The sequence below is a fragment of the Thunnus albacares genome, chromosome 13 (genome assembly GCF_914725855.1).
Source record: "Thunnus albacares chromosome 13, fThuAlb1.1, whole genome shotgun sequence".
NCBI lineage: Eukaryota > Metazoa > Chordata > Actinopteri > Scombriformes > Scombridae > Thunnus > Thunnus albacares.
This window is the reverse complement of record NC_058118.1, coordinates 14,762,420-14,775,039: the sequence shown is the minus strand read 5'-3', so window position 1 is coordinate 14,775,039 and position 12,620 is coordinate 14,762,420. Positions and strand designations below refer to the sequence as shown.

The window sequence follows — 12,620 nt, the reverse complement described above, 5'->3', positions numbered from 1 at the left end:
TCAACTCTCCCATCAATCTTTCGTCAGACACATCAGGGCCGGGACTGCACGGAGGAGGCGGGCTCTGCTGTAAGTGACGAGCAGAGCAGCGGCACGCTCAGTAGTGCTTATCCATCGGACGCTCTGATGGGCTGTGCACAAGGCACGGTCAGGAAAGCGGGGGCTCTGGCTGTGAAGAACTTCTTGGTTCACAAGAAAAACAAGAAGGTGGAACCTGCAACGAGACGCAAGTGGAAACACTACTGGGTCTCTCTGAAAGGTGTTGCATAGACTCTCATACTTTCATGCTTAAGACACTTTGGGCTTTTTACCTGTATTCAATGGTTTACAATGTAGAATGACAGGAAATGTGGGGATTGGAGGCAGAGAACATTGTGGTTACATGGCGTGACACACACTGTCATCTATGCTGTAAAAATGCTGAAATGCTGAAAATGAAATAAACCAATGCATGTATTTAGTTACATAGATAATTATAGCAATAATCATTAACAATGGCTTAAAACTGAGATCCTAATATTGGGCTAAAATCACCAAAACCTTTATTTCAAACACATTCTTGCAGCTATAATGTCGCATTCAGATAAACATCTTAACCTGACCCCGGCCTGTTTAATCTCTCACTCTCTCTCTCCTTTTAGACTGTAATCACATCAGTCTTAACATCGTCCATGCCCTCTGCTGTCACCTCTACTGTCCTCTCACACCCTCTTCTGTGTGGGCTTACATTTCCTTCACTCGGCCTCATCACAATTTAATTTTACGGTGGCATCCATGTCTAATCCAATCTCGTCCTCTTGAAATGCATAAGATACAACATCTGCAGCCGCATTCTTGCCTGCCTCCACTCCTTATATCCACCCTTTCTAAAAATAAATAAATCTGATTTTTGTATTTCAGATCACACTGTAAATTTGTATATTAAATCATCGTTTTGATTTGCTAGTAATAAAATGACTTTTCCTGTCTTTCTTTTTTTCCTACATCTTTCTTTTTTCATCCGAACTCCTCAAGGCTGCACTCTTTTCCTGTATGAGTCAGACGGACGTTCGGGGATCGACCATAACAGTGTTCCTAAACATGCGTTGTGGGTGGAGAACAGCATTGTCCAGGCTGTACCTGAACATCCTAAGAAAGACTTTGTCTTCTGCCTTAGCAACTCAGTAGGAGATGCCTTCCTCTTCCAGGTGAGAGAGACACCGGTATTTGAAACATCCATCTGACATAACAGGGCCCTTCCTTACATAACAAATATTAACATACAATTAAGACTGAAACAGTACAACAATAGTATTTCACACAGACACACACAGCTTTCAGTCCAGACATTTCAGTGTTTCTTGGGACTACATAAAGACAGCAGATCACCAACAGAGACAAAAATGGATGGGAATAAGAAAAGACCTTATTTCCCCTGGGGCAGTTGTGTGTGTGTGTGTGTGTGCGTGGCACACAACTACATGACATTTAGCCATGTGTGGGAGATAAACCAGTTGTGTGTCCATGTGTTTGTATTTTGTCTGACGTGTTTAAAGGCCACACTGTCATACTGTGACAGTGATCCACCACAGTGACCATTGTGTAATATTAAAATGTGTCTATTTATATTCATAGTAGCTGTCCACAGTGACATTCAATCAATGAATGATAAGATAAGTAATAAAATGAGGATGAGATTATAGTGACCACCCTCTCCCAGAGGCTAATAATGGGACTTGTGTATCAATTCTTTCAGCTGTCAGTTTCTTAATTTCTTTTGCTTGCTATTGTTACCTGTTTTCTAAAGCTCTCCGACTCGTCCTTCACCTTTTCTTTCCTCCTCTCAGACGTCAGGTCAGACAGAACTGGAGAACTGGATCACGGCGATCCACTCGGCATGTGCCGCTGCTCTTGCTCGGCAGCACCACAGGGAGGACACAGTGCGGCTGCTGCGAACAGAGATCCGCAAGCTGGAGCAGAAGATCGACATGGACGAGAAGATGAAGAAGATGGGAGACATGCAGCTGTCCACCGTCACCGACGCCAAGAAGAGGAAGACAATACTGGAGCAGGTATGGTCAAATAGATTAAAGCTGATGTATGTACAGAAACATCAGGCAAGGTCAAAAATCAAAAAGTCTTTTTTCATATTATTGGGCTGCAAAATAGTCGTATTTTATGTCCATGCGATGCTGATATGAACCAGGTTTGTGATCTCATGTGTGGAGCATCCTACTGAGTGTCTTTAGCACCCAGTTAAGTTGAAAACACCTAGGGAGCTTAACAGATGCACCACTTCGTACCTTTGAACTGCACTGACGCTCTCACACACACTGAAATCGCAGCACTAAATCATCTTTACTGCATGCCGTCATCCGGTTAAAATGTTCTCAAGAAGTACTCGCAACCACAGATGTTTTCAAATATTCCGACTGGTGCTCATTTATGAACGCATGCAAGTGCAGCATAATGCAGAATATTCATAACACATGTCGAAACACACGCAGCGCATACACGAGCAGGCAGGTGAACCGGAAATCTCTCTGCTAATCCTTCTATATTTAATACCTGTTTGGAAACAAGCCGCAGCTGGAACTTTTCATGAAACACAGTGTATGGCTTTAGTACATCTTAGTCCATGCATGTCTGGAGTTGTTGCTGAATGTTAAAAATGTAAATTGTATGTAAACATTGCAAGAGAGCTTAAGAATGTGTGCACAAACAGCAGGCTTCCTTGCGTGAGTAAGCCTCTGTGTCTTTGTATGTGTGTGGCATTCGATTGATAGTCAGTCAAGGAAAGCCATATTACATAAAAAAAAGTCACCAGGGAGTGGTTAATATCAGTCATGCAGAACGCTTCTCATTTCTATGACAACACTGGTATTTTCATTGCCAACTTTAAAGACACATTAACTAGAATTATGTAATCAATAATCGTTTTATGTTGAATTTACGATTCAAAGAAAGATCTGTTGTATTCATTTGCATTAAGCTGTGGAACAAATAGGTAAAGGGCTCAATTAGGGAAAGAACAAATGCAAATTAAGTCTATTTTGTGTTTCATTGTGAGTGTGCGTGTGCTTCACCTCCCACGGCCCACCCTGTGATACATTGTACATAGTGCAGCAGGTTGGCGACTGGTGGGGGTTGTGCCGGTGAGTAATACCTCTCCACAGGGGCTTCTGCACTCCCACGCCTCACTCTTCCTGGAGCGACCAAATAACCACCTCACTCAGAATGATCTCTTATGCATATTTTATCTTTTTTTTTTTTTTATCTTCATCACTGCTGTGGTTTTCATCAGTGGCCGACTGATGAGCCTCAGAGCCTTTCCATAAATAATTCTGGATCTAATCAGAAAAGTTTGCTTATGTTGCATAATCACAAATCCATCCCTTTCACTGTTTTCCCATCTCTCCCTCTGTTAGATCTTCCTGTGGGAGCAGAACTTGGAGCGGTTTCACATGGATCTGTTCCGTTGTCGGTGCTACCTGGCCAGCCTGCAGGGCGGCGAACCCCCCAACCCCAAACGCCTGCTGGGCTTTGCTTCACGTCCCACCAAGCTGGCCATGGGTCGACTGGGCATCTTCTCTGTCTCTTCCTTCCATGCACTGGTAAGATTACAAATGCCCGTGCACACATTCACACACACGTTTTTAGTACTCGTGGCTGACTCCTCGTTCCAGCTGTCTCCACAACCTGCTGCAATTTTACACTTAAACCTAATCGGAGCTCCTTAATCTGAAACTCACAACTTTGCCCCATGTGTCTCTACATGTTCAGTGCATGTGAAGTTTCCCGATTGCCGACCCCCAATACCAGCCCAGCTTGTAGAGTGGGTGTTTTTATCTGGCCGTTAGAGTGAGTGTCTTGTCACATACAGTACACCCACTGAAAGCAAGAATTTCTGCTTGCCTGACAAATGTGCAAACTAATAAACACGTATGTAGCCTGGGGTTAAAACACACTACAACTTAACATTAGGAGCAATCAGGAATGGGGAAGCTATATAATGAACCCCCTCTCCCGTATTAGCTTTGCACACACGCTACTGTGTTAGCCCTGTACAGCTGTCCTGAAATAGCTGTGCAGATATATTGATATGATTCCGAGTGCCAACACTGGCCTAAAGCTAGCAAGGGTGTTACCCAAATTTTGCAGCTAAATATGGCCTTATTGTATTTCTCTGGAGTCAGAACATAAGTGTGCAGTCGCTGTGAATCAGCTGTCTACCTGGGAAGAAACACAGCTTTAGGTCACAGAAATACTTTAATGTTATATTTGTTAACACTTATATTGGCACTGGTTGTAACTTCAGGCTTGTTCTTTCTTTTAGCCCTCAGTTTTCTCACATTTTGTACTGCCAATAGAATCCAATAGATCTTTATTAGTAGTGAAACTCACTACAGCTGTAGCATATTTAGTGTCTGTTGGCATTGCTGGGTAACTACAACAGAAATCATCACCTCACTGCTGCATTCTTTCAGTTGTAGATTTGAGTCTGACAGAGTGTTGAAAAATTTTTCTTATTTCATTTACTCTGTGCGAAGTCATTTTGAATGCTGTTCTCAACTGCAACACTTGACAGAGAAAGTAAGGCTGAAAATCGATGATATAACCATTTAACCCCAACCCTGACCTAAACCTAATTTCAACCCAAAACTCAAGTGTAACCTGTAACCTGTCTTACCTGAAAGTAAAGAGAAAAAAAGTTGTCCTTGCTTTGGAGAACTGTACTCGTCATTTTATCTTTGCAAGGACACCTACACATGCCATCTTCACCTCATAACATTCAGATCATTCTCCTTACAGATCATACTCTTTACCGTCTGTCATCATTGCCTGAAACAAAAATGGAAACAAAGCATTCTGCCAATTTGTTCTCCTCTACTGGTGCTGACTGCTTTAGCCTGTGGCTAAGAGCCGAGTCATTCGCTCAGTGCTCTGCACCACGCTCTTGTTGTCACCTTGAGCGCTCCTAGAATGTAAAGAATGAAACATAGATGGAATGATCTATATGCTGTTTTGTATCAGCTGTAAACTCTGCCAAACATCATCCAGGAAACAAAGAGCAGAGAGGAGAGAAAGTGGTGCAAACAATCTCTGTAGACCAGTTGGATACAAGCAGACCATCAAACCAAACACACACACACACACACATACAGACACACACACACACACTCACACACACATACAGACACATCAGAGGTTGATAGTGTTTTTTTTTGTGATTGGTGGATCAATATGAACTCTGTTAGTAAGCTGCCATCCCCGAGGCACTTTCCCACAAACAGGCTTAACACTCTCTGCCGACCCCCCCTTTTCCTTTCACTGCCTACATCCTCACTTCCTTTGTCTCTCTCTCTCTCTCCGTCTTACTCTATATCCTTCTCCTTATCTGCCTTATTTTCCTCCCTACTGTCTGTCTTCACCATTTCCTCTTCACTGTCTCACGCCATGTCTGTTTTTCCCATCTTTTTTGTTCATAATTAAATTCAATTTTCTCCCAGATTTGACTTTTTTTTTTATTAGATTAGTTGAATACTGCTATAAATAGGCACATTTTTGGGGCGGGATAATCATCTATTTGCCACGTGTACTGTATGAATGAACCAAATGAAAAATAAATAAATGAACAGAATAGGAGACAGAAGTTGGTAAATAAGTAATGAAATGGAAACAACATTAAAATTAACCAATTCATACAGCTGATGGCAAAACATTAGCACTCTTCTTTTTAAGCTCTCAACTGTTTTTTACTGTCACAAAAGGAACATCTCAGTTTCTTTTTATCGTTTAATCTCCACAGTAACTCCTTGTATTCATCAGGGTTGTTATTATCCACTGCCAAAAGATAAATCATAAAATAGGCAGTAAAAAGGCCTCTTACGCGCTGCTTACATAAGAAGAGTCTTGGAGACAGTTTGACCTATTATGTTTGATGTGTGTGTGTCTCATGAGCGCTGACTGGTGAGAAGCCCATCATACGCCCACATGAGTACAGCATGTGCTTGTGTGTGCACATACGCACATGTGCGTTAAAGGATGTATTTCTGCGCCATATACTAAGGTCGGAGTGGTAGTTAAATGTGAATTAACCCAGAAATGTCAAGAGCGGTTTCCTTTTGCATGTTTACTAGGTCATTGAAGGAGACGAGAAGCTGGAAGTGTTCAGTATGCGCCATCAGTATACGCTGCAAAGCTAAAAAATGTCTGTTTTTATGTGTTGGTGTGTGTATATGCTTGTGTTATGTGTATAAATGCAAGCAGTGACTCATAAGCCAAACAGACTGCAGCTCACATCAGTCAGTATACAGTTATAGTCTCCCAGTCCTGATTTTTTTCTTAGTTCATTCATTCACCTGAACAGAAATTCAACAATACTATTAAAAAGCATAAGAAAGAGATTAAAAATTGTAACTAAAATCTCTAATGGGAAACAGTTAAATAGCACTTTAATGCAATTGATTGGTTACGTGAAATGATTTCCAATAGGCTTATGAATATGAAAAAATCAGACGCTGTTTGTATCTTAATTGTCTCTCAATACATTGAGAAATGACATCAATAAAAGCTGATGTATGTCTAGTATTCCACAGGAAACTGCAAACGTTTAGTGCAATCATTTATTTGTTACGTTAAAATCTCTCAAATGCCTAATAGATACTGGATTTGATGGAAAGTTTTGTAGGCAATGCTACACTGAACTCTGAAATAGCAGGTCATTTAGATGTAAAATAAGTGCAGCTTAAGTGCTTTGTAAGTGGATGAGGTTTTATAGTAACTGCAAAAATCTGAATCATTATCTACAGAGGAAAGACATAAAAGTCCAGATTAAATGAATTGTATAACTTATGAATTGCTCATTTATACATTAGCATGTTGATCAGTTTCTATGAAAATAACAACTTGGATAGACCATCTTAAAACTCTCCAAACCCTTTCTCTTTGATTGATGTTTTCTGTAATTATCACTGTCACAGGTTTCAGCCCGTACAGAAAGCAGCGTCAGGAGGCGGAGCCAGGCCATGCCTCGCACCTTCAGCAAACGTCGTAGCCGTTTCTCCTCCCTCTGGGGACTGGACACCACCTCCAAGAGGAAGACCAAGGGACATCCTTCAATCAACCAGGTTTCCATAGTGACACATCCATTGTACAAGCTGTTGATTACTTGATAGTTTTTAGTATGTGAAGTGGTAAAACTATAAGATAGGAATAGTTTGAAGACATAGTCAGAAAGAGGTTATGTTTTGAGCTTTTTTGTTTGTAGGCTAGATACGTGAAAAAATAACAAACAAACTTTTTCAGTGATAAGAGAGCTACTAAACAGTATTTAACATGCAATACAAATTAATATATGTATATATACAAATTTTTGCAGGTATTTGTTGATGGGATGGAGCCGGTGAGGAAACCATTGGAACGGATGTTTGAAGACTCCGCCAGTGAGAAATCTGTAAGATCTCTGACTTTATTGTGTCCTCCTTGACATAATGTAGATGTGTGTTACTTTGTTATATTGTTGTCTGCTCTCTTAATGTTGAAATTTGTGAAATAATGCTTGAAAGGTACAGGTAAGGGTTGAGTACTGGTGAAAATATACATCTGCCCCTCGGCAGGCTTCTGGAAAGCTGGCCTATCAGAACAGAGTGGGCTCATTGGGAGGCGGGCCTTAAAGAGACAGGAGCTAAGTCTGCCTGTTAGAGACAGAGGCTGAACTGAGGGGCTGCATAAACGGCCAGTACAAGATTAATAAGGAGTTTTTTGAACTGTGAATCATGCAAAGCTACTCTAGTGGAGTCCCGGAATAAAAATATAGAGCTTGAAATGAGCATAATAGCTCCCCTTTAACTTTTAACTTCTTTAGCTCCTCTGAGGGCTAGATGACTCATCTTCTTTTTTCAATCGAAAATCTTAAAACACACACAAGTGGTTTAGTGTAACCTAATGTAGGTCTCAGCTTGTTTCTATTTCCATTGTAGTCCTTGCCCATCCTGCAACCAAAGCAAGATGACAAAGGCCACAACAGATACAGTGAATGTTTATGCCTATACAGTCATAACCTCCTGAAGGCTAAACACTAAGTTCCTTCTCCCTTTTAGTTTGGCATTCACTACAGAGAATCAGAGCCCATGTTGCTGTAGGCTAATTCCTTGTCATTGTTTGCCTTTCTCATAGCATTCTCATAAGCCAACATAAAAATCACTGGGGCAACTGATGAACCTTTGTACTTGTATAATGGGATATGGGCTTCTCAAGGCCCTGAGGGCCAGCAACATTGCTCTATTTTCCACCTCCTTTCACTTATCTGAGATCCTTTTGGTGCTCTGTCTTTTCATTTGGTGAGTTATCTGGGAGAAGCACAAAATCCCTGCACCCTTCTGCATCCACAAGCATTTCTTTGAGGTTATATACAAAAATATACAAAATACAAAATATACAAAAGGTCTTATACAACTGTAAAAGCTGCAGAATCGTGTCTTTCCTCAATATTATCAGATGATTGTAGAGTTTATTTGTGGTAGATAAACAACCCTTTTCATCCTCTACAGCTGTTCCTCCTCCTGCATCAGTCAACAAATTATTTGCTTCACAAGACTTTGCAGGACTGACTTGGTCTGTTTCTGCTTTTTCTTTTTATCCTCCCTACTGATTACTCTATGTCATAGCCGGAGATAATGCATTTATTCTTATTCTCTACCATCTTTTTAGCATGTCAGACACCATTTCCAGATCAGCGTTGACAGATTCCCATTTCTTCTTTTCATTTGCCCCAGGCAGTTCTAACTCTATCAGCATCATAGGCCATGGACTGGAGGGATATTTCTGTCTGCTAATCCCACCGAGACAAATGTGATCTGATATGTTCAGATCATTAGATTTCTGATGTTTCAACAAATTATGCATACATTTGTTACCAAAGGATAACAGATACACCACCTTGGCTCAGGTGTATCTGCTGTATTGACTACAACTTACAGCCAATTGCAAATAATAAATAATATCTTTAGGGAAAAAAAATACATTATATAACTTGTTTTCTGCACTGCCTCATCAGAGCCTGGTAAATGAGGAATTTATATGTACTTTAAGGAAAAATGTCCAATTACCCATGGGTTGTGCAAGGACAAGCATGCCAGCTGCATATTTTATAAGAACTGGTAGAATGCAGCAGAGTTGAGGAGGAGAGGAAAGACAAGTCTCTGTCTGAACTCAGCAGATAGAAACAAATTCTGCAGCACTAACCCACTCTGACTGTGGAGGCCCCCAGTGGCACCATGGGAGACTGATTTCCTTCTACCCACGCCCCAACTTCAGCTGGCAGGGTATGGGATGACAGTAAAGAAATGCATACTGCAGAAAGTAACACGCTTCATTTGGTAGTAAGAGAGCTGGAAACGCTGCATCAGTAGCAAAGATTTAAGTTTTCTCAATGAGCATCTCCAGCATGATTAGTTCCAAATGTTCACATCTGATGGCTTTTTAATTCTCTGTTTGTTCTGGGGAATCCCACTGATGGCAAAAGAGGGGGATGAGAGGGAAAGAGAGTTTAGTGTGCCGACTAGGACCCCCGCCCCCCCAGCAGAGGCATCCTAGATGGGCCAGGAGGGGAGCCAGATGGTGCCGAGCAGGGCTAGGGAGTTCAGGGAGTTGGGGGGAGGTACTAGTTATGGGCCTCCCGGTCTGTTGTCTGTCTGAGAAAATGTGTGTGCGTGTGTATGTGTGTGTGTGTGTGTGTGTCTTTCATTGGAACCAAGTGTGTCTGTATTTTGTTTGTAAATGTTAACACGAGTGTGAATGTTTGTGCATAAAAGAATGTATTTCTGCATATAGTCTGCTCCGTCTGTCGCCTTCTTTATCTCACTTTCTCTCTAACCAATGCACAGATTCACACACACACACACACACACACACACACACACACACACACACACAGCTACAATACAGCCAAGTCTAAGTTCATTTAAACAGGGACCACCGGGCCAGATTGTTAACTGTCAGCAGATTGTATAGCGTGAATGAAAAATGGGGAGGAGGGAGAAGATGGAGTGATGAACAGATAGAGTAGAAGGGCCACCAGAAGGAGAGGCAATGATTAGTGCTGGGGGAGAAAGCAGCACGATGGAGGGATGAAAGAATAAACGGGTTTGTGGATGCTGTTACCTGATAGGAGGAGATAAGGTATCGGTGACAGACAGTGTGAGGTCGAGTAGAAGAGACGAGTGAAACAGAATGATAGGAGAGAGGCTGACATGGCTGCCAGATTGTCGGAGGTCAGAGTGATGGGCTTAAAGGTTACAGACTACGGTTTGAACAGAATGCACACAGCCATGAAGATTCAAGTGCACACACATACTATATGTAACACACACCCACACAGAGAGATGATTGATTGTACCAAGAGGCTCTCATCAACACAAATGAATTAGATTTTGTAATCAGATCTCCTGCTGCTTTCAGGCTACCACCAATTTCCATCATATTAGTCTAATCATTCATTCAAGTAAATCTGCTTTCTTCAGGGAACATGAAATAATTTGGAGGATCACTGCATGATTTTAGTGATTATACTAGTAGATAATAGAATATGGCTCTTTTTGGGGGGGGTTTCTGCGTTTTATGTGAAATGAAATCTTCCTTCTACCCATAGCTGAAGCTCAAGGACAACTGGAAGGTTTTCATGGTAACATTAAATTAGCTGTTTTCTGGCTACTCAAAGATGTATAAACCCTCCGTATGTGTGTGTGTGTTGTTTTTTCAGAAGGAGAGAGAGGGCTCAGTGAAAAGCCTTCCTCAGCAAAACGTAGACAGCGACATTTGGGTTCCTGATTACCTGACTCCCTCCTGGGTATGTCTCCCGAACAATCAGCCTGTCCTGGCCATCATACAGCCTGCTGAGACAGTGCTGGAAGTCCTGAGCACAGTATGCAAGGTGAGCCAATACTGACAGGAGGGCAACATTACTGGAGAGAATTTATGAGTTACGGGTCTTCAGGTTTCTATGAAGATGATGTGCATGCTGTACAATGTATTGTGCGTAAGGAGGAGAGGATACTATGCATAATTACACACCAAACATTATGCAATTTGGGGTGACAGGTGATTTACAATTTGCACAACCTTTTCTCTCTCATAGCCTTTAACTTTATTGCATGTAAGCCCGCGCACACAAATATAGTCACACATAAATACTACAACAAAACCGGTGACAGTCGAGCTGCTAAGCATGCAACAATTCATTTTAACAGCTTTTTCAACAGTCTTGAGGAACAAGTCTCATAAAATTGCACACATCTCTGTTGAGTTTAGAATACCACATTTGGTTACATAAGGATAATAAAATCTTGCCATTTTACAGTCTGTAGACAGCTCCATTCAGTTCAGGGTAACAGGAAAGCAACATGGATTATTAGATGCAAATTATCAGAGGTTAAGAGGTTTTCTTTCTTGAATGTGAGTCCAAATATGGATCTGAGAATACCTGTGATGTAAGACTGTCTCTGGTACCTCTAAGAAGTGATTACTGTAGATGATGCCTGAGCTCTCAGACTTTTCAAAGTCATTTTCTTACCTTATAATATACACTGCATATTACTGCCACACACACAGTCTTGTCAATTTTATTTCCACTTCATCTCCTCTTCTCCCTAATTGGTCTCAGCCAGTGACACACTGGAATAATGATGCCTAATGATACATATACGTTCCACTTAAAGGTCTGTCAAAACACATGTATAAAGCTGATCGATGTGTTGTGTGTGTATGTGTAGGCGTTTTTTATGAATGCCATAAACATGTCACAAGGAACTGGAGCGTCTAATTCATGGCCCCTGTGTGTTACATGCATGCAGATACATGTGGATTACATACATGATTGGATGCATATATTTCTGCATCCTTTTGTCAGGGGATGTCATGATCTATAGAGAGTGGTAATAGTAAAGGGAATTAGCTTAAACGAACTAACAGGGAGAATAAAACACAGGTTATAGTTTTGTAGCAGCAGTTAGTGTGATTAAATATGAGAATGAATACATTTTTTATCTCTTAAATATGTATTTTTCCTCCTGTCTTATTTGCCTCCAGACCCATAAGATAGACCCATCCGGCCACTATCTGCGTCTAAAGGTGTGGGTTGACAACCAAATGCTCTTCTATGTTCCTAAACTTGAAGAGGACATCTCTGATCTGGTGAGGAAACACACACTGTGGCGATAACTTGTGATGTAAAGGAGTGAATACTCCAATTTTGGAGTCTATGATGAACCATGAAGCTACAATATTAATATCAACCATATGAAGTAATGAAAGATGAGTACAAGACAGTCATTTCACTGCATGTGTATTGTATTTTTTGTTGTATTGCAGTGTCAGCTGAGACACAATGTCCCATTTGGATTCAGGGGTCTTCACCTTATTATTAATTAATTTTTGTTTCATTTCAGGCAGATATAGATGCACATTTCTGCATGTTTTTATGGCTCAGTTGCTGATTTGATTTGCAATCCCAGGATGCAAAGGAAGCACCATAGTATATGCTATGAATTATGCAAAATAGTTTCTGAGTATATTGTGTGGACAATGAACTGTACCAGTTTGTGTGTCTGTGTCTGTACCAATCTTATTATTCATATAAACAA

The 12,620-nt window shown here is 41.0% G+C and overlaps 1 protein-coding gene across 4 annotated transcripts in view; it reads left to right on the top strand.

Annotated features, from left to right (window-relative positions):
• LOC122994988 (rho guanine nucleotide exchange factor TIAM1-like) overlaps positions 1-12,620 on the top strand; it is a 76,975-nt gene that overhangs the window by 41,015 nt on the left and 23,340 nt on the right. For all 4 annotated transcript variants that reach the window (XM_044369864.1, XM_044369861.1, XM_044369863.1 and 1 more), the window contains 8 exons: positions 28-259; positions 1,015-1,187; positions 1,827-2,051; positions 3,408-3,593; positions 6,963-7,109; positions 7,361-7,435; positions 10,742-10,912; positions 12,067-12,171. In XM_044369864.1, coding sequence (XP_044225799.1) covers positions 28-259; positions 1,015-1,187; positions 1,827-2,051; positions 3,408-3,593; positions 6,963-7,109; positions 7,361-7,435; positions 10,742-10,912; positions 12,067-12,171 — 1,314 coding nt within the window. The remainder of the gene's footprint in view (positions 1-27; positions 260-1,014; positions 1,188-1,826; positions 2,052-3,407; positions 3,594-6,962; positions 7,110-7,360; positions 7,436-10,741; positions 10,913-12,066; positions 12,172-12,620) is intronic.